Source organism: Filicampus tigris, chromosome 2 (genome assembly GCF_054856515.1).
Source record: "Filicampus tigris isolate MCC_2025a chromosome 2, RoL_Ftig_1.0, whole genome shotgun sequence".
In the NCBI taxonomy this organism is placed as follows: domain Eukaryota; kingdom Metazoa; phylum Chordata; class Actinopteri; order Syngnathiformes; family Syngnathidae; genus Filicampus; species Filicampus tigris.
In genome coordinates this window covers 29,014,375-29,037,089 of record NC_141218.1, presented here as the reverse complement: position 1 = coordinate 29,037,089, position 22,715 = coordinate 29,014,375, and the positions used below count along the sequence as shown (strand labels likewise).

General features: G+C 41.5%; 1 protein-coding gene across 5 annotated transcripts in view; it reads right to left on the bottom strand.

Moving 5' to 3' along the window:
- Positions 1–22,715, bottom strand: part of ppargc1b (peroxisome proliferator-activated receptor gamma, coactivator 1 beta) — a 100,263-nt gene that overhangs the window by 19,993 nt on the left and 57,555 nt on the right. For all 5 annotated transcript variants that reach the window (XM_086023323.1, XM_086023320.1, XM_086023324.1 and 2 more), the window contains 2 exons: positions 10,269–10,454; positions 8,869–9,075 (listed from right to left, as the gene is read on the bottom strand). In XM_086023323.1, coding sequence (XP_085879449.1) covers positions 8,869–9,075; positions 10,269–10,454 — 393 coding nt within the window. The remainder of the gene's footprint in view (positions 1–8,868; positions 9,076–10,268; positions 10,455–22,715) is intronic.

The following is a 22,715-nucleotide window of genomic DNA, read 5'->3' as shown; positions in this document are numbered from 1 at the left end:
GTACTAATTTGGCTGCGGTCTGGTAGCAGTTTGGCTCGACCGTGGTCTCTTATTAGTCTGATTCTAATCTGATTATAATATGGTTGTAGTCTGGTACTGGTCTAGTATTAGTCTGGCTGCTGTCTGGTACTCGTCCAGTAAGAGACTGGTGTGAGACTGGCTAAAGCCTGGTTTAATACTTGTACTAGTATGGTTCTAATCTGGTACAAATCTGTTTCTACTGTGTTTGCAGTCAGGTTCTAGTCTGGCACCCGTATGATGGTTTTAAACTAGTACTAGTCTAGTTCTCATTTGTTGCTGGTCTGGTATTAGTCCGGGTGAAGTCTGGGCCTAATCTGGTTCAATTGTGGTTGCTGTTGGGTTCTAGTCTGGTAATAGTATGGTTCTAGTCTTGTAGCAGTCTCGCTTCAGACGGATTCTAGTCAGGTAAAAGTCTTGTATGAGTCTGGCACACTGTTCTGTACATCCTGTACGGTATTTTCCGGACTATAAATTGCTCCGGAGTAAAAGTTGCACCAGCCATAAAATGCACAATAAAGTCAGTAAATACAAGTCAGCACTAACAAGCCATGACAGTAATGTGTTAATAATTCCACACATAAGTCGCTCCAGAGTATAAATCGCACCCCCGGCCAAACTATGGAAAAAAAAACAAAAAACGCGACTTATAGTACGGAAAATATGATATATAAGTGTCATGTCATGTCATTTTCCAAACCGCTTATCCTATACAGGGTCGCGGGGAGTTGCTGGAGCCTATCCCAGCCGTCAACGGGCGAAAGCAGACTACACCCCGGACTGGTCGCCAGCCAGTCGCAGGGCAGATATATAAGTGTCAATGCTTTAATTCAGGGCTGCCCAAGTCCGGTCCTTAAGAGCCCCTATGCAACCTATTTTAGGTGTATCCCTGTTCCAACACACCTGATTCAAATCATCAGGATCTTTATCAGACTTTTGCAAACCTTACTGGTGAGCTGATGACACCTAAAACAGGCTGGATAGGGGCTCTTGAGGACCGGACTTGGACACCCCTGCTGTAATTAGAGTTACACCGGGTAAGTTTTTGACCATTAAAACATTTTCATAACTTCTGATGAAACATCGATGTACAACTGGTTAAATGGTACGTTTGTCATGGCCTGATACATGTCTGTATCACTTTTACTGGCACTAAGCAACTTTGAGGATGGTGGCTCCAGCCCTGCCATACAAAAAAAAAAAATGCAAATGTGCTGACTGCTTTAGGGCATACGTCACTTCCCCCCCTTTCCCCATTGGTTACAATGACCGTAGTTGATTCTCACGTCCACGTGCTATTACTGGCGTCAAGGCAGAAGCTGCAAAACAACCAAAGAAACAAAGTTTTGTCTGAAGAGACAAAAAAATAGAAAAAGGGAGTCTACCCGGATAAAAGAACAATCAAGGATCAACATTGGCCTGGCTTTCAAAAACGGGGAGTGATATCTGACCGACGCTGCATTTGCTCTGTTCCTGCTGGACTAGTAAGTAGATTTCCGTGCTCAAATCAAAATGCTAATGCTAATGTTAGCTATCTGAAATTTGGGTGCTATGCATCAAATAGCCATCAGATTGATAGTTCACTATTCCACACTGACACGACCAGCCATGCAACAAACTCAAGAGTACTGTAGAAAGAAAAAAACAATGTGATGACTGCAAACCGCAAATACACAGTTTGAGTAAAATATATAGGAAACTACTGTGGAAAGATCAGCCATACTGCAATGTCTCCCCAAGAAAACGTGCTTAAGCTGGTGGCAGAGAAGCCGACTGGGTGTCATAATAAATGTTTCATTTACGTCAGTGTGTAGCCGCAGCGGTCCACACATCCGACCACACTGGGTACAAGTGTACAATATTTACATTAGTGCTAATGGTCAATTTCATATGAAAACATTTTCAATGGCTAAATAAAATAGATTAAAAATATCACTTACAATATCTGCACTTCAACAAGGCCGTTTATATATATTATGACAGTAACGACACAGTGCAATGTCATAGCATTTGCATGGCTCGTTCGTCATCACACCGGCGTTATGAAGTCTGAAGCTGCTTCCTCAGAGGAGGGGCCACGACCAACACCCGCCAGCCTTATATTACACTGGGTGAAAAACGAGAAAAATGGGAATCTTTTTTGTTTTTTGTTGACTACAGTGATTGCTAGGGATGTAAAGATGAATTCAAACCGATTAATCGAATAATCGATTCGAATCGGGACGAATCGAACTCTGACATCTCAGCACTCACAAGCCCTAAAGAGAAACACCAAAAGACATAACACACCTAGATCATTGGAATATACTAATCTAGAGTGCTAAAAAACGTCTTTAATTTTTTTTTCCCATTCCAGATGCCTACCACATTTTGAATGAGTAGATCAAATTAGGCGCTTGCGCCAAACATCATTGGGTATTGTTCGGGGGGGGTTACGGTTGAAAACCAAAAGTTAAACGTTCATTTTCAACATCACTATACTTTATTGTTTAGACACAATTAGATTCACTACATCATCACCATTTATCCTAAACACAGACACTGGAATCAGGAACGCAATTTAGTCCAACTGCAGGCAAGTGAGAGCTCAAGATTTCACGACAGTACACCACTAAGTGCTGCACCACTGGCGCTCATGGGAAATGTGGTTGACATCAGTCAAAACACTCCCACTTTTGTTCACATGGCACAGCCATAATCAACGAAAACTTAATGTTACACAGTGTGCAACATGAGCACTTGACAGAGTTTGTCTAAAGAACAGAGGAAAAGCTTTGTGGGATGAATGACCTCCACTCGAAAGCCAGTCAATTTGGCTGAGAGAGCAACAGACGGTGAGAGGAGGAGGAAGAAGGTGTTGGGTGGGGGTTGTGGGGTTCCATTGAGGATACTGAAGAGGATCCAGAAGTACAACACGGGCGGCCACATGTAAAAACCCACAAAAGCATGCGGAAGCATGAGCAAGTGACCAGGGCCTCTCAAACACACTCTGCTCCACTCTGGATGACTTCCTAGGACAATCAATGAAGGCCTTGTCCCCGAAGCCTCACATTCAAGCCTATGTGAAAGCACACATGCAGTAACACTTCAGAACCTTCCCACCTAACTGCCTTCCTTTCTCCCCTCCTTCCTACCTACATGCCTTTCCTGCCTTCCCACCTACCTACCTACCTACCTACCTACCTACCTACCTACCTACCTACCTACCTACCCACCTACCTACCTACAACAAACAAATAGTAAATTGTGTGCCTGCATGTATGAGGGCTAAATCCAATAAATCAAATCCACCATTTAAACAGGCAATAAAGATCAATTGTGTTCAACTGATTCAACACTTAGTTTATCGACACATTTCATTAGAACAATTTGTCTTGGAAATAACTGCAATGAATTGTAATCCTTTCCTGCTCATTCAATCAGACTGACTGGCACATGTGAGGCAACTGTAGTTCACATTCACGCCAACAGAGGGCTCAAGCACCTTCGAGGCTGAGGGACTATATTGACCCGTGTAAAAACATTCTAATGCTGATTTTTTTTTCCCCAAGTAAGAAAACCCCAGGAAAATGAAATATTTTATTTTAACTTCCCCATGTGGTTTCTGTTCTTGCCATCTACTGAAGTTGGCTCAATGAAGGAATGTTTTTTAAACACTCCAACATTGTATGATTTCAAGCACCAGTGACTTTGACTTGTAATGATTTTCTCTGTCTCTTCCTATTTTTCCTTAACGTAACTGATTAACCTGCTCGCCTCGATCGACTTCTGAATGTCACCCAAGGGCAGGGAAGGGGTGCACTCGTTATTTTTTGTCAAAACACAAAGATATCGTCGTCATGAGACTCCTTGTTTAGGGACTAAACAATGCCACCGCAGCATTTAGCGCCCTGTTTACACATTTGGTGTGTGGCTTGTATCGTGAGACTCGACTGCACTGAAAAAAATGTTGAATTGACTAAATTTTATTCTGTTTAGTGGTTTCACGAAATCATCTGAATCCAGATAGTTTTCTTATGTAGTATAAATCTCCTTCAAAAATGTGTCTGGATCCAACGAGATCTAAGTAGACTATACATCTCCTTAAAAAATATATTTGGATCTATATGATCATATTTTGCGCAACCACTTGATGAAATAAAATTGAGTAAGTTCAACATTCCATTCTTTTATTGGAGTTGGAAAATCATCGACTTTAACACCACTTACGCAGCATTTTATAAACTTTTTAAGTCATGTACCCTTTCAATCAACATCATGACAGAATTGGCACACCCGTCCTCTTGGAGCCACAGCTCCCCAACCCGCATTAACTCCTGCACTAAAAAAAGTCAGTTTAGTATATTGCCACATAGATTTTATGTCGCAAAACATCCATCCATCCATTATCCAAACTGCTTATCGTCACAAGGGTCGTAGGCATGCTAGGCAAGTAAGTGTATTGCATTTAGTGTCAAAGAATAGCTGTTCCCAAACTTTTTAAGACATGCATGCACAGCAAGAGAATTGGTGCACCCCTATAGTCAGTGCCAAAAAAGAAACCCCAGTGAGCATACAGCTCCACTGACATAACACAACTTTTTAAGACACATAAGTCTTCAAAAGCATAATATTTGGCACACCCCCATGCTTCTCACCCTGTTGAACCAAAACAAAGCCTGATAAACATATGGCTAGGTTGATTTTACATCATAGAACAGCCTTTCCAAAACTTTTTGATCCCTTCAACACGCCATTAGAGTCGTGTACCTCCTAACACCCCTTGATTTATTCCCCAAATCTTTGAAAATTAGCACGTCTTGATTAAAATTTCGAAGATTGACAGAACACCACTTTGCAAACGGCAAGGGCACGAGGCTGAGTGAATATTTACGCTTCAGCCACCCGGAACAAAAGCATCTTTGTAGTCCAGAACCAGCACTCACACAAACAAACACACGCACGCACGCACACGCACACACACACACGCACACACATATCCACACACACACATAAACACACGCAGACACACAAAAAGCCTTTCATCTTAAGTGAATGATGAATTATCATCTTTCTTTAAGAGTATGTTAGCATCGTAGCTGGAGTCTATCAAGGTTTAGGATATTTAGCATCTGCAGGTGCAGATCAAAACAAACAAGGTTCGATTCCTGGAACTTTTAGGACTTGGGGGAATAACAGTGGGTGCAAGCGGGAGAGGGAGGGGTGGTCCACTAAGGCATCCCACAATGACGTGCGAAAAGTGAAAGAGGGGGCGCACGCTGGTGGAAAACAAACTAGAAGAGAGTGCTTGGACACCAAACACACTGATGTGGATTTAAGTATGCGTGGTAATACAGCCAACAAGCGAAAGTATACTTCCGCCAATGTTTCAATTAACAAGTGGTCATCTGTGGATTCAGGTTACCAATTACCCTTTGTAAATAAAGTTGAAACGTGATTTATTTTCATTGTTTATGATTAGTCCTACGAAGTCTGACGAACAACAAGCAGTAATTAATACAGGAATTTGTAAAAGAAGTAGAGAATGTAGTACAGCAAGCAGAAAGGAGGTTCAACCCAAACATATTTTTTTCAAGACTATGTTCTATACAAGCCCACTATTTGAAACAAGGAATTCTGATAAATATTGTGGAATAAGAGTTAATCCACCCATTTTAGTTAATCAAACCGTTTTTAGCCATCTCAGGGGGCAGCCATTTTGTCACTTCTGTCGACTGAAAATGACATCACAAATACTCAAGGCTAAGGGAAACAACCAATCACAGCTGATCTGTTTTCTGAAGCTGAACTGTGCTATATAGCTGGGTGCACGTATGAGCTGCGGTGGTGACTAACACTCTTGCAGCCCCAGGAAGCGGAGCGAGGTGTGTTTTTATGTAATCATGGACATTCAAATTTATAACTATTGTGCATTTCATTCACCCATTTTCTTGACTGTTTTGTTTGGTACTGGGCGGCGGTGTGTTTATTAACTGTATGCATGCCGAGTATGTGTTTGCACTTGACGTAATTAGTCACTGTTTAAGTTGTTTGTCCTTAAGGCCAAATGTGTTGTTTTCTATTTATAGTTTTCAAAGTGTTTCGTGCTAGAGGCTATGTTGTGCTACCAATACGAATAGAACGATCAAGCTTCAATCAGTAATGAACAAACGCACCCGTTTGAAGTTCTCCATCTCCATTTATTCATTCCGTGGGACTGCAACACTCTAAATTTACTGTGTTTGTATGAGATGACGATGAGATCGGTATTGATGTGTGGGGCTTGTGCTTAAATTGGGACTGTAAAACGGTGGTCAGTCAGTGACAGTCACACCCACAAGTGGACACCGATTGGCTCTCACAATATTTGGCATTACCTAACAGGCTACTAATGTAGGTGGAGGGCCCACATCACGAGAGAAAACAAAATGGAAGAGCATGTGAGAGTTGTTGATCCGATTAATGGTAATTTTTTTTTAAAACGCCCTGACGGCACTATTGATAAAGGTAGAGTGATATGACTTCTCTGTAAGGACTTTGCTTTCCAAAGGTGCAGCTCAATCTTACCAGCAACCAACCTAAATGCACAGCTAACGATTGCAGCGAAGACGCTAACAATTAAACTCGGGAACAGCCCACGCATGAGCAAGTCTGCGACCAACAGGCTGACGAATCTTTTTGCAAAGCGAATAGTGATGAACTGCAGGCCGATCAACATAGTTGGAGACAAGGGATTAATTGAGGTGTTGCAAACAGCATCCAATGACTCATCATACAAACCACTGTGCAGGGCTGCAGTGATGACTAAAATGTATGACGGTGAAAAGAAAAGCAAACTTGACGTTTTGGTGGTGGCTTCGGACGTTTTGGTGGTGGCTTCGGACAAATGTATGGCTATAATCACAGATCACTGGACCTCAACTCGCAATTAATTGCAATTCGAACCATCTCCCAAATTCTGTGAATTGTTGTTGGAATGGAAAGGATAAAAGACACAAGACGGATATATACATTCAACATATTGTTCATATGTAATGTATTTTTTATTATAACAATAAATCCTCATGAGATGAAAATTAAATTAAAATTATTAACATTCTTTCTGTAGCAAACAATTTTTATTCACTACTAAAAGAACCTCAGAACAGTGACAGAAATATTTCAAATGTGTGCAAACAAAGTGCGCGCGTGTGTGTAATGTACAGATTTATATGTGGCCCTTGTAATATTCTTAGAGTTTATGTCTTCCGAATTGTCCCTGAAGTGCACACACGTGATTGGCTCATATGACGGGTGAGTGTTATGTTATGTTTAGCACGTAGTGTGTTAGATTACCGTATTTTCCGGGCTATAAGCCGCACCGTTATACAAGCCGCACCCACTCTTTTTTTTTTTTTAAAGAACATTTTGGAAAAAAATTAAATAAGCCACACCTTTATATAAGCCGCACCTATCTATGTTGAAAACGTTTATATTTACTGCATTTACAGAACGATTATGAACTGTAAACGTACATGTATGTACCTGAGCACCTTCTTTCCTAACAGTGCCTTTTAAGACTGCAGCAACGTTGCTGATTAAAACAGAAGAGAACCAAGAGAAAATAAACAGTACTTCATTTCACTGCCGACTGCCGCTCCAGTTTGTCAGCTAATGTCCACCAGACTCCACCATCTATTGTTCTACTACATTCTACATCTACACCTGTCTTGTTTTAAGTTAATTAAGTCCGCCAATCTAACACACAACGTGCTAAATCAACAGTAGCATCTCACATCGAAACAACAGAACAGACTTAACATCAGCCAATCGCATTCATGTGCACTTCAGGCACCTCTAGGAAAACATAAAATCAAAGCATTACAGCACCTAATGCAATAACCTAGTCTATGGCGCCCTCGCCTGTTGAACTCCTCCAGCTGCAGTCATATGCAGTTAATGGGAAATGTATTGTATTGAATTATACGGTCATTTTGGTTAGAGCGCCCCGAGCGGTGGAAGAAAAATCCACAGAATAGCCACACCGGACTATAAACCGCATGGCTCAAAATCTAGGAAAATGGTTGCGGCTTATAGTCCGGAAAATACGGTAACTGACTTTATTCACACAAAACAAGACAGCCCTCTTCTCTAATCATCCTCAGTTGCTTAGGCAAACCAATTTATTCACATTTCTGAGATTTAAAGCTGCCCTCTTCTTTCGAAATGCTTCTTTATCCTCCCGCGGGCGACACGTGTCCTCTCTGCTGCTCACTGCACTTCTGAGTGGGATTATGCATGCGCGGTCATTCTGCGCATGCGTCAGCCCGTCACTGACGAACATGGTTAATGACCATCGGCAGAGGTAGGCATTCCATCAGACTAACAGAGCGGTCCGTCAGTCCATTAATGACGGACACCCGTTTTGCTGACAATTGACGAATGGTAGTCCATTCATATGTGAGTCGGGCAGGAACTTTTCGGAAAAGTCATACAGGAAGTACAGCAGGTAGAGCAAGTGCAAAAAGTAGTACAGAAGTTGAGAATGCAGTATGGAAATTAGGGAACATAACAAGGAAGAAGCTCTTGTTATACAGGAAGTAAAGAGCCGAACAGGAAGTATAGAAAATAGTAGAGGAACTTGAAAAAGTGAAGCAGGAAGTAAGAGGTGGAACAGGAAGTAAATAAGGTAGCAAAAAAAGTTTAGCAAGTAGAACAGAAAGTCACACAAAGTAGAAAAAGTCATTCTGGAAGTACACTAAGAAGTAGACAGTAAAGAAAGCAGCACAGGAAGTTGACAGTAAACAGTAGAACTGGAACTACAGAAAGTAGAGCAGGATGTACAGAAAGTCAGACAGGAAGTAGAGAGAGCAGAACAGAAAGCGGTCTTACCAGAGAGGGGTCCTCTGTATCCTGCGAGCATTTGATGTGGTTTGCGTCCAAAGAAAGATTATGAAGATGGTCCTGGTCGTCCTCGTCCCGCTCCGGCTCATCCTCCCCCAGAGCAGGGAAGACGGAGAGACCGCCCACCTCCGCGTCCACCATGCCATCAAGGCTGTCCGTCAGAGCGGCCAGCAGTGCCGCGTTCTCCTCTTCAATCTGGAAGGTGCCAGAAAACACTTTTGACCTTCCTGTTAAACTTGTAACACGATCACGTAAACAATCATTGATTCCCATTCGATCAAAATCCGCCAACCACGTTCATCATGGCTGGATGTAAAAACATCAATAAAGACCCTATGCTGGGAAATAAAGCGGTAGGCCGGAGCCGGGATTGAATCCACGACCTCTGAGCTGTGAGGCGGACGTGCTAACCAGTCGACCACCGTGCCGTCTCCAAAAAAACCAACGAAATAAAAACAGTAATACCACAATTAAATAGAATGTAAAGAATGAAACAGTTTGTGCATCATGGTTTGATGCTGCAATCCAATTCATTGTGATGCTCCTTCTGGTGTGCCACGCTTGGCCAATGGGAGGCAGAATAGTAGTCGAACAGACACAAATGAAGAAGAATTACACTTCTTCTTCTACCACTACTGAAAGTCCTAAATTACTTAGCAATATGCTGTAATATTAGTCAACTTTAGGAGAGGATAAAGGGTTTATGACTGTGAGTACTCATTAACTGTCGACATGTGCTTCTTCACCATTTGTGTTGAGACTGTTATTATTGATGCCAACATTAACATGTCACTGGCGTTTAGCATTGTTTCTTAGACATTAAGTTAGGATAACTTTCCTGAGGCAAAGATATATGTGGTTATTTTAAATACTTAATGTGTAAATCTATTTGTTTTACATTTAGTCTGACAGTAAACTTTGATTAGGAATGGCATTGAATAGCTTGAAGCTTCTTTTTGAAGAATTTATTATTTGCCAAAGTTCACCTTATAACGAAGCGAGTTGAAATGAGTTCACCGACCCCATACAGCTCTCATATCTGATGTTTGTGCTTGTTAAACTAAACTTAAAAAAATTGTCCGAATGATGCCTCGTATCTCAAAAAACTCCTAAGCTAGGTCACTCGTATCACAAGGCACGTAAGAGATAGGTGACCATAAAGTGTGAGCATTGCAGGTTTTCACCTCAGTGTGGGCGGAGATTGGCGGCAAATTTTTTTGATTCACCATGAAACGGCCCATAGAATGTTAAAAAATATTAGCGCCTGGCAACAGTGCGTCAAAAATCAATCAAACGAAAAACAATGAAGAACCGATGATGTGAAATGTACAGAGCAACCATGCCTCACAAAACTCTGGTTTGTAAATGAGGACAAGATGGATGCGCACCTCAAAAAGCTCGTCAGGTGTGCTGTATCGGATGGAGGCCGGCGACGCATCCGCCGCCTGGTCGCTGCACCACTGCAGCTCGCCAAGGCAATTGACACTGTCAAAGTCGCTGGTGTCCAGCTGCGAGAGGTCAATGTCGGCAAAGTCGGTGTCCAGGCGGTCTGAGCACACCTCCTCCTCCCCATACTGAAGATGAGAAAAAACAAGAGAGTCTCAGGTCAATCAGATGACATCAGCACCAGCATCTTGTTTGATGTATAAAATATTTCATGGATGCCTGTAAATTCATGAGTCAAATTTAACAACACTATTCTGGCTTGGTACTTTTCACACAGAACAGTGGCATGGGGAAAAGACAGCTTTAAAGGGCCTCTGTAGCCAGGAAATTTGACGGTTCTCATCAACCCCGACCACCAAGTCCATGTCTGTACCATTAACATGGACGAGCAACATGGGGCTAAAGATCTTAACCATCCACCACTAAACCTAAAGGTCTCACTACCCCGGGGGTCGGGGGGTGCAACCCGTGCTTGAAGGCAGGAAATTAACATGGGTGACCTTTGACTTCAAAACTTCCATTCCGGGTCGGTGTCATTTACAAAAAAGATCAACGCCCCGTTTGCATGTGGACCGCAAAAAAATTCCATAAAACTGAAGACCCTTCATATATCCGCTTTTGTCTTTCACACAGCCATAACAGGATAATGACAGAGCGACAAGAATCAATGTTATCTGCTGTTGCAGCAGGAGTGATTTTCCATATGGGACGCTAACAGCCTCGTGGTGTACAGTCATAGACACGCACACACACGCGCCCACACACAGAGACTGAGCCACGTCATTGTGAAAATGTGAAAAAAGGAAGCAAAGTGTGTGACACGGTGGGAGGAAGTAAGTGTGCTCCACTGGAGACATTGAATAACACATCATGAAAATGGAAGTAGTTAAGTAACAACAGTTGAATAACAACACAGAGTATAGACTACATGTGAAACATTGTCTCCATTGTAGACTGACAAAAAGATGAGTGTGCTATTGTATTCTGGATGAGAACATGTCTAACTGGTACACTGATGCATGTGGTTGGACCTGTTCTTTTAATAGAGACTTCACATCACAAACCACAGCATAACATGCTAAGATGTGGCTCATTACAATGGCTAATGACTAGGGGTGTAACGGTAATCACATTTCGGTTCGGTTCCGTTTCTTGGAAACTTCGGTTCGATATATTTTTGGTACAAAAAAATGATTTTTTATTTTTTTTAAAATAAAATATTTTGAAAAGATGACAAGTAAACGGTGCATTTTTTAGAAAAAATAAATAAAAGCTAACCATTCTAAGAATAAAAAAATCACGAACAATAAAGATCTCTTAATTTTGTACACTATTAAGACACTGAAATCTTTAAACACCCATCAGCAACAGCTTATGACACATCTCAGTATTCAAGTTAAAGACAAGTTGTCATTACAGTACATGTGTACACTTTTTGCGATGAAAAAAATACATACAATAACAGTTACAATTATTGCTATCTATATTAAAACTTTTTATAATGAAAACATATACAATAACTTTAAAAAGTCTTTATGAAATTATATACACTTTAGTCATTGAAAGAATGTTCAACAGCATATTGTAACAAATTGGGTTATCCTTTTTGTGGTCGGATTTGTGTTTTGCTGAGTTGTGATGTTTCCGAGGTTCTTGAATGCATCGTACGGCTAGCGAGAGGAGCAGCGGAGAATGAAGCTGTTTTAAGTGCGTTATTATGTTAGACGTGGTATCTGCAACATAGCCGCCGATCTCATGTAGCAATGTCGGCACGCAACTTTGGGACTTATCCACGTACCTTTCCCAAACAGGAGATCGCAGTGTAGGGGGGACCTGTAAGCTCTGGCTTGTTTGCAAATGCCATAATAAGCCATTTATCCATGCATATATGATTTATCACGGCTTCTGGCCTTCCGCTCCCGCGTGCAACAGTCAATAGCGCCCGTGCGTAGGCTCGTGCTAATAATAAAAACTGATCAGAAACGGTACGCAAGGTGGACCGAACCGAACATGCCATACCGCAACGTGTTAATACACCCACGTATACCGTTACACCCCTACTAATGACCCTAACATTGTGAAAGTTACTGATGTCGCTAACCGCATTGAGGCTGGCAACACTGATGTAGCGTGCCGATAAGTTGTACCCAAGTTGCTAACGTTGGAAGTGTAAGTGCCCGATAAAGTGCACTGATGTTCTCCTTTGCTGATTTGTTTGTGTGTGTGGACAAGACATTTCTTTTTGTTCTGACGTCTTTGCGATGTTAAACATTCGGGTTTGTTTCTCTTCGGAACATTTGCTCATATGTCGCCAGGAGAACAGTAATAACTGTCGATAAGCACACTAATTATACAGCATATCCATTTGTTTGATTTCTATTAGGAAATATTTAACATTGTGATTCACCTCGTTATTTTGTGTTGTAGCTCTGAATTGTGATCTGTGTACCAAGCTAAGTCATGCTAGCTGATGGGTGGAAATCTTTAGCGCCCTTGGAGAAAGGAAAGAGGTAAGGAAATGTAAATTGAGTTATTGTTAGTTGGATGACATATTTAAGAAAGAGAATGTCAGTACATTTTTTATCAGTGAAACTACATCATTAGGATGGAAGCAATATATTGTGTAAGTATTGGAAATGTATTGTGATTCATTTGAAGGAAAAATGTGATACACTGTCACAATATCATCATACACAGTTCATTTCAGATTTTTCCATAAATATTCGTATTTGGTAAACATGATTGTGATGTAAAGATGATTATTATGTGAACTATTTTTGAAATTATGAAACTATTTGTATTGTTTTGTTTCGTCTGTAGTTTTCACAGTGCAGGATGTTGAAGTTGCTTATGCTGCTCATTGAAAAATCAAAGATTCACGACACTCATTTGAAACCCTCTGTATCTTCATTTGTATAGCCAAGGGGCCGCTACAAAATGTGCTGACGTGGCCAACAATGCCAGTTTGGCACAATGCTAAAGTTGCTGATCCGGTGAATACTGTATTACACTGGTCAACATCAAGTTTTAATCAGAGATGGCTTTTTGAGATATTTTCATTTTTTGTTCATACATTTGACCTAGAAAAGCTTGCACAATGACAACAACAACAATGACCTCGCTAACTCTTAAAAACGCTGCTAATGTCACTGCTATGGGCACTAATTGACATATACTCTATAAGGAAGTAAAAAATGTTACTTTCCTAATAAACATTCCATTCATCAATTAAATTAAAATTATGAAAAAGCGGTGGGAAATATCAACATCTGATCTGTAATCTACTTCCAGTCACTCACCATGACTCATTTAGCATTTATTAATTTGCTAATTCGCAAAAACGCTTTATGTACTCAATATCTACAAAAGCCTTTCTTTCCTTTTTTTTTTTTTTTTACACCATCGTTAATTTGGAAAAGATTAACGGCTCTCGCTCATCACATTCATTAATCTCTGCATCCATCAGTGTTTATTTGCCTTTCAAACTGTGATTATGGATTAGCATATGCTAATTATGATGGCCATGTCATTGAGATTTAGTTTGGTAACCACTGCTACGTATGTGCGTTATGTGTGCGTTTATTTGGGTCAACATGATATCACCATATTTGGCTACTTATTATTATAATTACAGACTAATGGGAATTTAGTCAGCCATTTTGGTTTGCGGCATCCATTTTAGGAGCCTGTCTTGCCATATAACTCAAAACTCCAATAACTCCTTAAAGTAGAAATCAACCCAAACATATTTTTTTTCAAGAATATGTTCTATGCAGGCCCACTATTTGAAACAAGGCATTCTGATTAATATTGCGTTTGTGGAATATGAGTTAAGCAGCAAAATCCACCCCTTGTTAGCCATCTTAGGGGACAGCCATCTTGTCACTTCTGTTGACTGAAAATGACACCACAAATGCTCAGGGCTCAGGTAACGACCAATCACGGCTCATAATCACAAAACAGGTGAGCCGTGATTGGTCGTTACCTGAGCCCTGAGCAACTGTGATGTCATTTTCAGTCGGCAGAAATGACAAAATGGCCGACCCCAGAGATGGCTAAAACGGGTGGATTAACTCTTAATCCACAAACGCAATATTTATCAGAATGCATGTTTCAACTAGTGAGGCCTGCATAGAACATATCCTTGAAAACAATATGTTTGGGTTGAATTTGCCTTTAAGGAAAACTCAGCCCCCGAAATTGGTTTCACAACGCAACAGGAAATTTGGGAGGCATCTCTATCAGGAGTAGACCCACAAAAAAGTCTCAAGGAGCCATGCCCACTACAATCCGGCCAGTTTAGTTTGAAGCAACCATTTCATGGTTTCCATTTCCATCGGCCCTTCAAAGACATATTTTGATTAAAAAAGAATAAAAAAAACAATAAAAATATATCTTTACATCTTTTATCTGCATTATCATGGTAAAAGAATGAGCAGGTCCCTAGAAAAGAGGAAGAAGGGATGGTGGCGGAAAGGACGCCCTCCATTAGACCCTCCCACTGCTTCATCTCCCACCAGCTGCTCATGCAGGTGTGTGCATGTGTATGTGTCTGACACTCTCTTAGAATGCTGATCACATCCTCCCTCACTCACGTGTGCCCTCGGCTCGCTGGCTAGGCGCATCCTTCTTCTCTTTCATCTCACGAAACATGCATCCTAGCACTAAAGTGGAGTGCAGATCTCCGCCAAGGCCCCGCAATCATAATAGGATTGGCACCAAAATGTAATTGGTTCATCCTCCACTCCAATCACAAATTGTTATGAGAATTATTGAGTTCTTTGTTTGTTTGTTTGTTTGTTTTCAGATTTTCTATGCAGTTAGCACAAACAAACTCACTGGCATTGGACTGTGAATATCAGTGTTGACTATCAGTCACAACAGTGAGCAACTATTCAAACACAATTTTCTTTTAAATGCATTAGTTTTGTGTTGCATATCAGTCACTACAGCGGACATCTATTTAAAAGCTGTTTTCCCTCAATATGCATATGAGTTGATGTCAAAGTTTTGCATCAGTTACTACAGTGGGCTAGTGTTGTCACGACACTAAAATTTTGACTTCGATACTATACCTGCATAAAGTACCTCGATACCGATACCGAAATGGCACCTCAACAAACGTCTAAAATCAGCAAAACCAGCAAGATTATAACTGACGAAAGAACTTCAATTTGTTTTAAAATGTGTTATTATTTTGAATTAGGATATGCTTGAAAAGAAAATAACATTTTAAATATTGTTAAACATTTATGAACATTTGCACACAAAGGAGTGACATACAGTAAATATATTACACAGTTTCTATATATACTTGATTATTTATATTTTATAGACTACATGTAAATTATACTTTAAGAAAGCTAAATGCAAACATTTATTTATTCATTTATTTATTTAAACATCACTCGTAGAAAATGTGCACAGAGGTTTATAGAGCCGTTAGTGTGACATCTACTGTAGTATTGAGCAGGTTATGATAATTTTCCTGATGGTTACGACACTACGACGGCGGTCACTACACCAATCAGACGGCGCAATCGGACGCCACGACGCTTCACGACCTCCGACGTTGGATTGGTGTATCTGGTGTGACAATTGGGGGTGGAAGGCATTCTCCAGGTGTCCACTTCACAGTGGCCACTTTACATCATCCACAAGTAGAGATCTTGCAGTTCCTTTTAAACGTACCCCGCGCTCACCCATCTCCTGCACGTCAGTTAAACTGCACTTTGCGCTAAGGTTGGACTGGCCATGAAAATAGGGCCCTTGATGTCAAAGGTGCGGATCAGTCACTACACGAACGTATAACGATCCAAAAGCAGCCGTGACTGGAGTGGATCTCTTTTCCCGGGAAGCGAGCTCTCTCATGCAGCCAAAAGAGGGTCAGTCAGAGTTCATGCCGTGATTATTCCGGTGGTGCGGCGAGGAGCACCCCGAGTTGCCTGCGGCGAGCGGTTGAAAAAAGCCGAAAACGAGATGCAAATAAAAAATTGGGGTTATTTCTCCTGGCCTTAGTGTCTTCCACAAAGACAATAGCAGGCATTAAATGAATCCATGAGTATGTCTCTGGCTACTGATATGAGGGTTTAACTAGGCCATTAGGAGAGAGGGAAAAAAGACAGATTAAGATTAAGGAAAAAATGGGCATGAAATTACAGTATATGGGAGACTACTGATACCTTTGATGTTATTGAAAGGGAACACTTCCAGGGAAAATCTGAGTTCAGAATGAGTTCAGCAGGTTTATACATTTACCAAAAGGACTATGGAATTTACAAGTATGTGTACTTACATTAAGAAATCCATGCCATGCTTAGGCCCACTGCCAACTTGGTGAGTTGCTCGAATGCATACTCAGGTTTGATCAACTTTTCCTACTCCCATTAGCAATAAACATGACGGGTAGAAATAACGCAGACAAAGAAAAAAACTCCATGGAACACTGAGTCACATGCAAGCTCACAATTGTGTGATAATTTATGCCGTCATTCGCCTCGCCGGTCATTCATGCTAGCTATAAATTCAAAATAAAACAGTGTTGTGTGTCTTGCGGTCACACTGATGCAATGACATGTGCCCCATTTGCTGCGCGTGTGTGTGTCTGTTGTTGTTATTTGATATTTTTTCCTTTATTTGGCGGCCTGTCTGCTCGTGTGGCACCTGCGTGTGACGTGAAAATTCTGTTCTCGATGCCCATTGACTGTTGCAGACGAGGAACGGACTGGGACCACATGGGTTAGCCGGAAATACAGACGGGAAATTAGTGACGGATAGACGATGCCCACCTCTGGTAGAAATAAACAGAACGACTAGAAATGAGCCACAGCGTCAGAAAATAGTCCACAGCACACTCAGTGACTGATATAGGGGTGCCTTGACATACGAGTTTAATTTCTTCCGTGACCATAACATCATAACACTCATATCATCTTTCCATACTCAATTGAATGGAAATGACTTCAACCCGTTCCAGCATAAAAAAATTCTCTGTTCTTTATTAAGAAGAAAAAAAATAAAAGACTTCATAAAAGCACACTGTTTTGATGTCATTAAATAGTATGTAAAGATTTAATCAGGTTTTGCCACATTTGGGCTTCAATTCAATGTGCTGCTCCTTCCAGTGTTCGCACCTAGGCAGCCTGGGGGCAGTATAATGCAGACATTCAGGCCTTGTCTACGCGTAGCCGGGGTTTTTTCACAACCGTCCCCGGTTCCCGTCCCCGCATATTCAACCCACGTGGTCCTGGCCTGTCCTTTGCCGGCGACGGCCAATCGGCGTCGATTACATAATCTTATCTCACACGCAGGTGCCGCACGAGCAGACACGCCGCCAAACAAAGAAAAAATATCAAACAAAAACAACTGACACACACACACGCACAGCGTTGTGCGGTGAAATAAAAAGAATATGGGACACATGTCATTGCGTCAGTGGGACCGCAAGGTACACCGTACCCTTTTATTTTTTATTGTTTCCTTACTCGACCGCGTGTCAGGAGTGCGGCACCTGCATGTGACGCTGTATCGGTAAAGTCCGTTCGGTTGGCCGACCGACTGGGACCATGTGGGTCGATTGAATATGCAGGACGGAAACCGGGGAGGGAGGGTCGCTGCCCAGCTTTGGCTATTCGTTAGCCCGTTTCTGACATTTTGCATCGTTTGTTAGCATTAAGTTAAGATGAAGCTATGTGGTTGTTTTAAATAACATGTAACTCTTTGTTATATGTTTAATTTGATAATAACCTTTAAGTGGGAGGCAATAAACAACTTGAAGCATTTTTTTTTTATTATTAATTGTCTATTATTTGCCAAACTACTGTTGAGAAAATGAGTTGAGTTTAGTTCACTGCCACCACAAAGCTCAAATCTCCAATTTTTGCTCACAAGCCAAAGCAAAACATTGGCCACACGACGGCTCGTATCGCTAAAAATTCATAAGTCGGGTCTCTCGCATCTCAAGGCATCATTGTAGTATGGCATATAATAAATGCCATCGTTGCTTGCCAGTTAGTCACACTAACCACCGTGCACAATAGAAATAAAGAAAAAGACCACAAAAATCTGTTCATCACTCCATTTTCTATCTGCCGACTAGGGTCTTGGGTGAGCTGAAGCCTATGGCAGCTGACTTTTGGAGAGAGGCCGGGTACATCTTGGACTGGTTGCCAGCCTCTAACAACCATTCACCATAATCACGATCACACTTATGGACAATTTAGATCCACCATGCTGTTGGAAATAAACGCCAGAGTAAAAGATATAGTCCGCGGTTCAAACTGCCTATGACATTCATAGCTGCTGTATATTATTAGTCAAAATGGTCTTGACTTCCATGTGTGGTCAAGCTCTGCTCTTGGTAACAGTGGGGGGAGCGAGAGAGAGTGAGAGTGAGGCTGCCGGGATGACGGCGCATGAAAGCCGAGCTATTTATAGTGCTCCCGCCTGCACGTAGGAGCGCTTACGGCGCTAAAAGAAGCGTGTCGGCGTGGAAAAGCCGACCGGCCTCTCTGCAACGTCCCACGTCGCTAAATTTAAACGCTTTCTTCTCCAGGGGGCGCTTGTCTTTGACGAAGACCAGATGACGACGACTATTCACGAAGGTTCAATTTAGATGCTAAGCTAACATGCTTAAATTACGGCATCTCATATTCAAGATAACTCTGCTAATGCATGTGACAGTAACTGCTCAGTACAATAAGGCCTATTTTGGTATTTTTAGGTTTAGCAATTGTTCAAAAGCTGTTTGATTCCATATGTAGATGATTTTTTTGTTTTTTTGTGCATCAGACACTACAGAGGACAATTATTGATGTCAAAAGAGTGCTATTCAAAATTTCTGATATGCACGAATCTTGATGACATAGTTGAGCAGCAGTCGCTACAGTGGATGCTGCTGTGTGAGCACATAAACTAACACCCACTGATCAAATGTACTAGGCTGGCAAGCCACACCCACTAAGAAGGTGGGTCTGGAGACCAAGCCCTTCAACGCGGCTGGGCCTCGGTTCAAAACGAACCATCCAATCAAATTATTTTACTAGCTGTGACGTATCCCTTATGTGCGTATTCTCATAACATTCAAAATGCCACGTGGTAGAGACATTCAGCGATAAACTCTGATTTTAAATGAGGAGAAACACATAGTCAGTAACATCGCAGCAGCTGATGATCGCTCTTCGCTAATTGGTTCATTTCTCTGTCTATTTGTTCATGTTTGCCCCGCCTCAGAAATGCACTTGATGTGACGACGCACCAGACTCAATCGCTGGTACAGAAGTGATGGGCATGACAAGTTCTTTTCAGTGAACTGAATCAGTAGAATCAGTTCATCAAAAAGAACCGTTCAAAAGAATCGTTCACCGAATCGCAAGACCCAGTTCTTCGCTGGAGTGGCGCAAGTTAGCTTATAGTCTGGGGTTTCCCGGTAGTTCCCGAGCAGCCGGGAGGGTGGTTGACTGCTCGACATGGATGCAGGTTACTGGCAGGCGGCAGCGCCTGGTCAGATGTGGTTGTTGAAGCCATTGTCCCCTGAGGCAGACACGATGATGTCATCAACCAGCATGATCGTAATGTCTGATGAGGTCAACTCTCTATCGAATGCCAAATGTATACAGTCTTTCACATAGCCTATACTGCATACACTTCCCAAACATTTGAATATATAATATACAAGTTTTGACGAGCGGGGCATTTTTCCAAGAGGAAACACTTTTATTCACATTATCTAGAATCATCTGTGTTTTATTTATGTTTAGTATCAGGCGAAAGAAAGCAAATATGGGAACAGGGAAAAAACGAATATAAATTTTTTTTTTTTAATTCGCTATCATTTGCGTATTTATAAACAGTAATTTTAAAGTTATTTTACCCCCTTATTTGAATAAAAAGGCAAAATTGGATTTTTGCGTGAGGAACAAAAATATTTAAAGGCAATACCTCCTAGCCCTAGTTTTAAAGTATTAACATGTTTAATATGCTTCCTGGTCTGGTGGTTAATTAAGTTAAATTGGCACATAGGAGTCCTTCCATTAGTGTGTCCAGTGGAGTACATTCTGCACAAACACTCACATCCACTCACATTTATAGAGTATAGTGATAGTGTGTCACGCGGTGTGAAGGTGAAACGTTGAGGAATGGTGATGAGGAGGCAACTTCACTGTAATTACCTCACACCCTCGCAGCGCATGAAGATGGACGAATAACGATGACACCCCACTCCACTCCCCAACCCTTCTTATTTTCTTGGAGGTCACTTTGACAGGAAGTGGTTTAACATGACATCTAAGGACTATCGATTATCGGGACCGCACTTACGCATGCACACGCACACCCCCACGCACCCCCACGCACCCCCCCACCCCCGTTACACATACACACACACACACAACAACAACAACACTCGAAACATCAAGCACAGACTACAGACACACACATAGTGGACAGCTAATCATTAGACATATTATAGAGGTAGGGCTGTGCAGTTAATCAACATTCAATTACGATTACGATTATTACACTCCACAATTACAAAATTGGCATAATCGTAAAAAAAATAGTATTACTATGCATTTATATTTCCACAAGGAAATCATACTTGAATTTATACATTCGCACCTTTTTTTATTTTGTAATAACTAATATTATACATTTTGTTTGGTCCAAAAGAAACTTGCATAATGTGTTTCAAAGAAATGTATTTGTCTTTTATATTTTTTAGGTTTAAAAATTTTTTTGTTTTGTTCACAAAAATAAATGATAACCTGAATAATCGTGATTTCAATTATTACCAAAACAATCATGATCAATATTTTTTTCATAATCGAGCAGGCTTAACTGGAGGCAAGTTTTATACGGCTACAAGAATATGGCATCCACTAGAGGTGGGGCCTTTATATTCGACAAGACAGCATCTACTGGCAATGAGGCATTTACTGGAGGTGAGGTCGAGTAGTACAATATTGATAAAGGCCTCACACCAGTAAATACCAATGTCGCATAGTAGCATATACAGTATGTAAATACTTAACCTGTAGAAGATGACTTTAGGACCACTATTTTCCCTGACATAAATAAACAGATCCCCTTGTTTGTCAAGTCGCGGCATTACGTAAAATAATGATTTGTACATTTCCATAAAATGTATTGGAGGTGCGACTCAAATGCCAAGATGGAATCCATGACTTTTTGGTGCAGGTGTAGGCCTGCTTTTTCAACTGAGCGGCAAGTGAATGACAGGTTGTCGCGTGGCTCAATCGTCATGGATCATCCTTCCTCGCAAACGTCACCAACCCGCCGAGCCGCAACACTCTTATTCCTGAGCCCTGAATCGGCTTTTCCCTCCCGCCAACCTATCACCCTGCCATCTCAACGGATCTGTCACTCAGGATTGTTCTACCCCTCGTTCCAGTCTTCTCGAGCTGTCACGGTGCCGGACAAAAGTCATTCCGTTCAAATTGCACCGTCTCAAATGATAAATAAACGTCTTAACCGTCTCTGATTTACGCTACCTATCTTCTGGATATGCTTTTTCTCTGTAGTCTATTTAATGCGAAATGCATCAGCACAGAATAGAGGATCCAAAGTTGACCAAGCAATTTCCACGTTTCGGGGGTAGAATGTGAGGCAGAAGTGTGTCTGGTAATGCCGGGAGACAGCGATGTGAAATTTAACACCCAACTGTCTCTTTTTCCACCCGTGTTTTTGTTCAGCGTGAAAATCACCAACACTTTCACCAGATTCTGTTTGAAAGGTACAAGTGGATCAATTCCTGATCTATTCAAAAAGAGGATAAAATCAAGCTGCTCGCAAAAGCCCCTTCCACACTGCCTACCTTCTTGTCTTCTACCTTTGCTTTTTCTTCTGTTCTGTGTGAGAGGCATCAATATGGAAGGGACGGTTAACGTCGAATGAGCAATTTTCTGGATTCAGAGGTCGTATATGAGGCAGGATGACGCCCGTGTGAGAGGTAATGCTTCAACAGGCGTGTAGAGTTGAACACGTCACTGACTTCGACCACCCTGCTGTGTTAAAAGCAGTTGTCCCAGTCCACAACAGGTAATAACAATATCCCCTTTCACACTGCCCTTCAAAGCTGTGTTATTCCACTACCAAAATATGTAGCGAATGGCAATGACACGGAATGAAGGGATGATTTCAACCAAGCAATTTACGGACTTCAGTGGTAATATCAGAAACAGGACTGCACTAGTGTGAAAGGTAGTTCCGGAACAGGGGTATGAAGTTAAACACATGGCACTCACTTCTCCCGCCCTGTTAAACTGCAAGCTGATTGACAGCAATTTTAGACATCATCCAGTAGGCTGACTGCGGGATGCCCTGCGCCTTTCATGCTGTCTTTGAAAGGCACCAACACAGAAAGGGAGGAC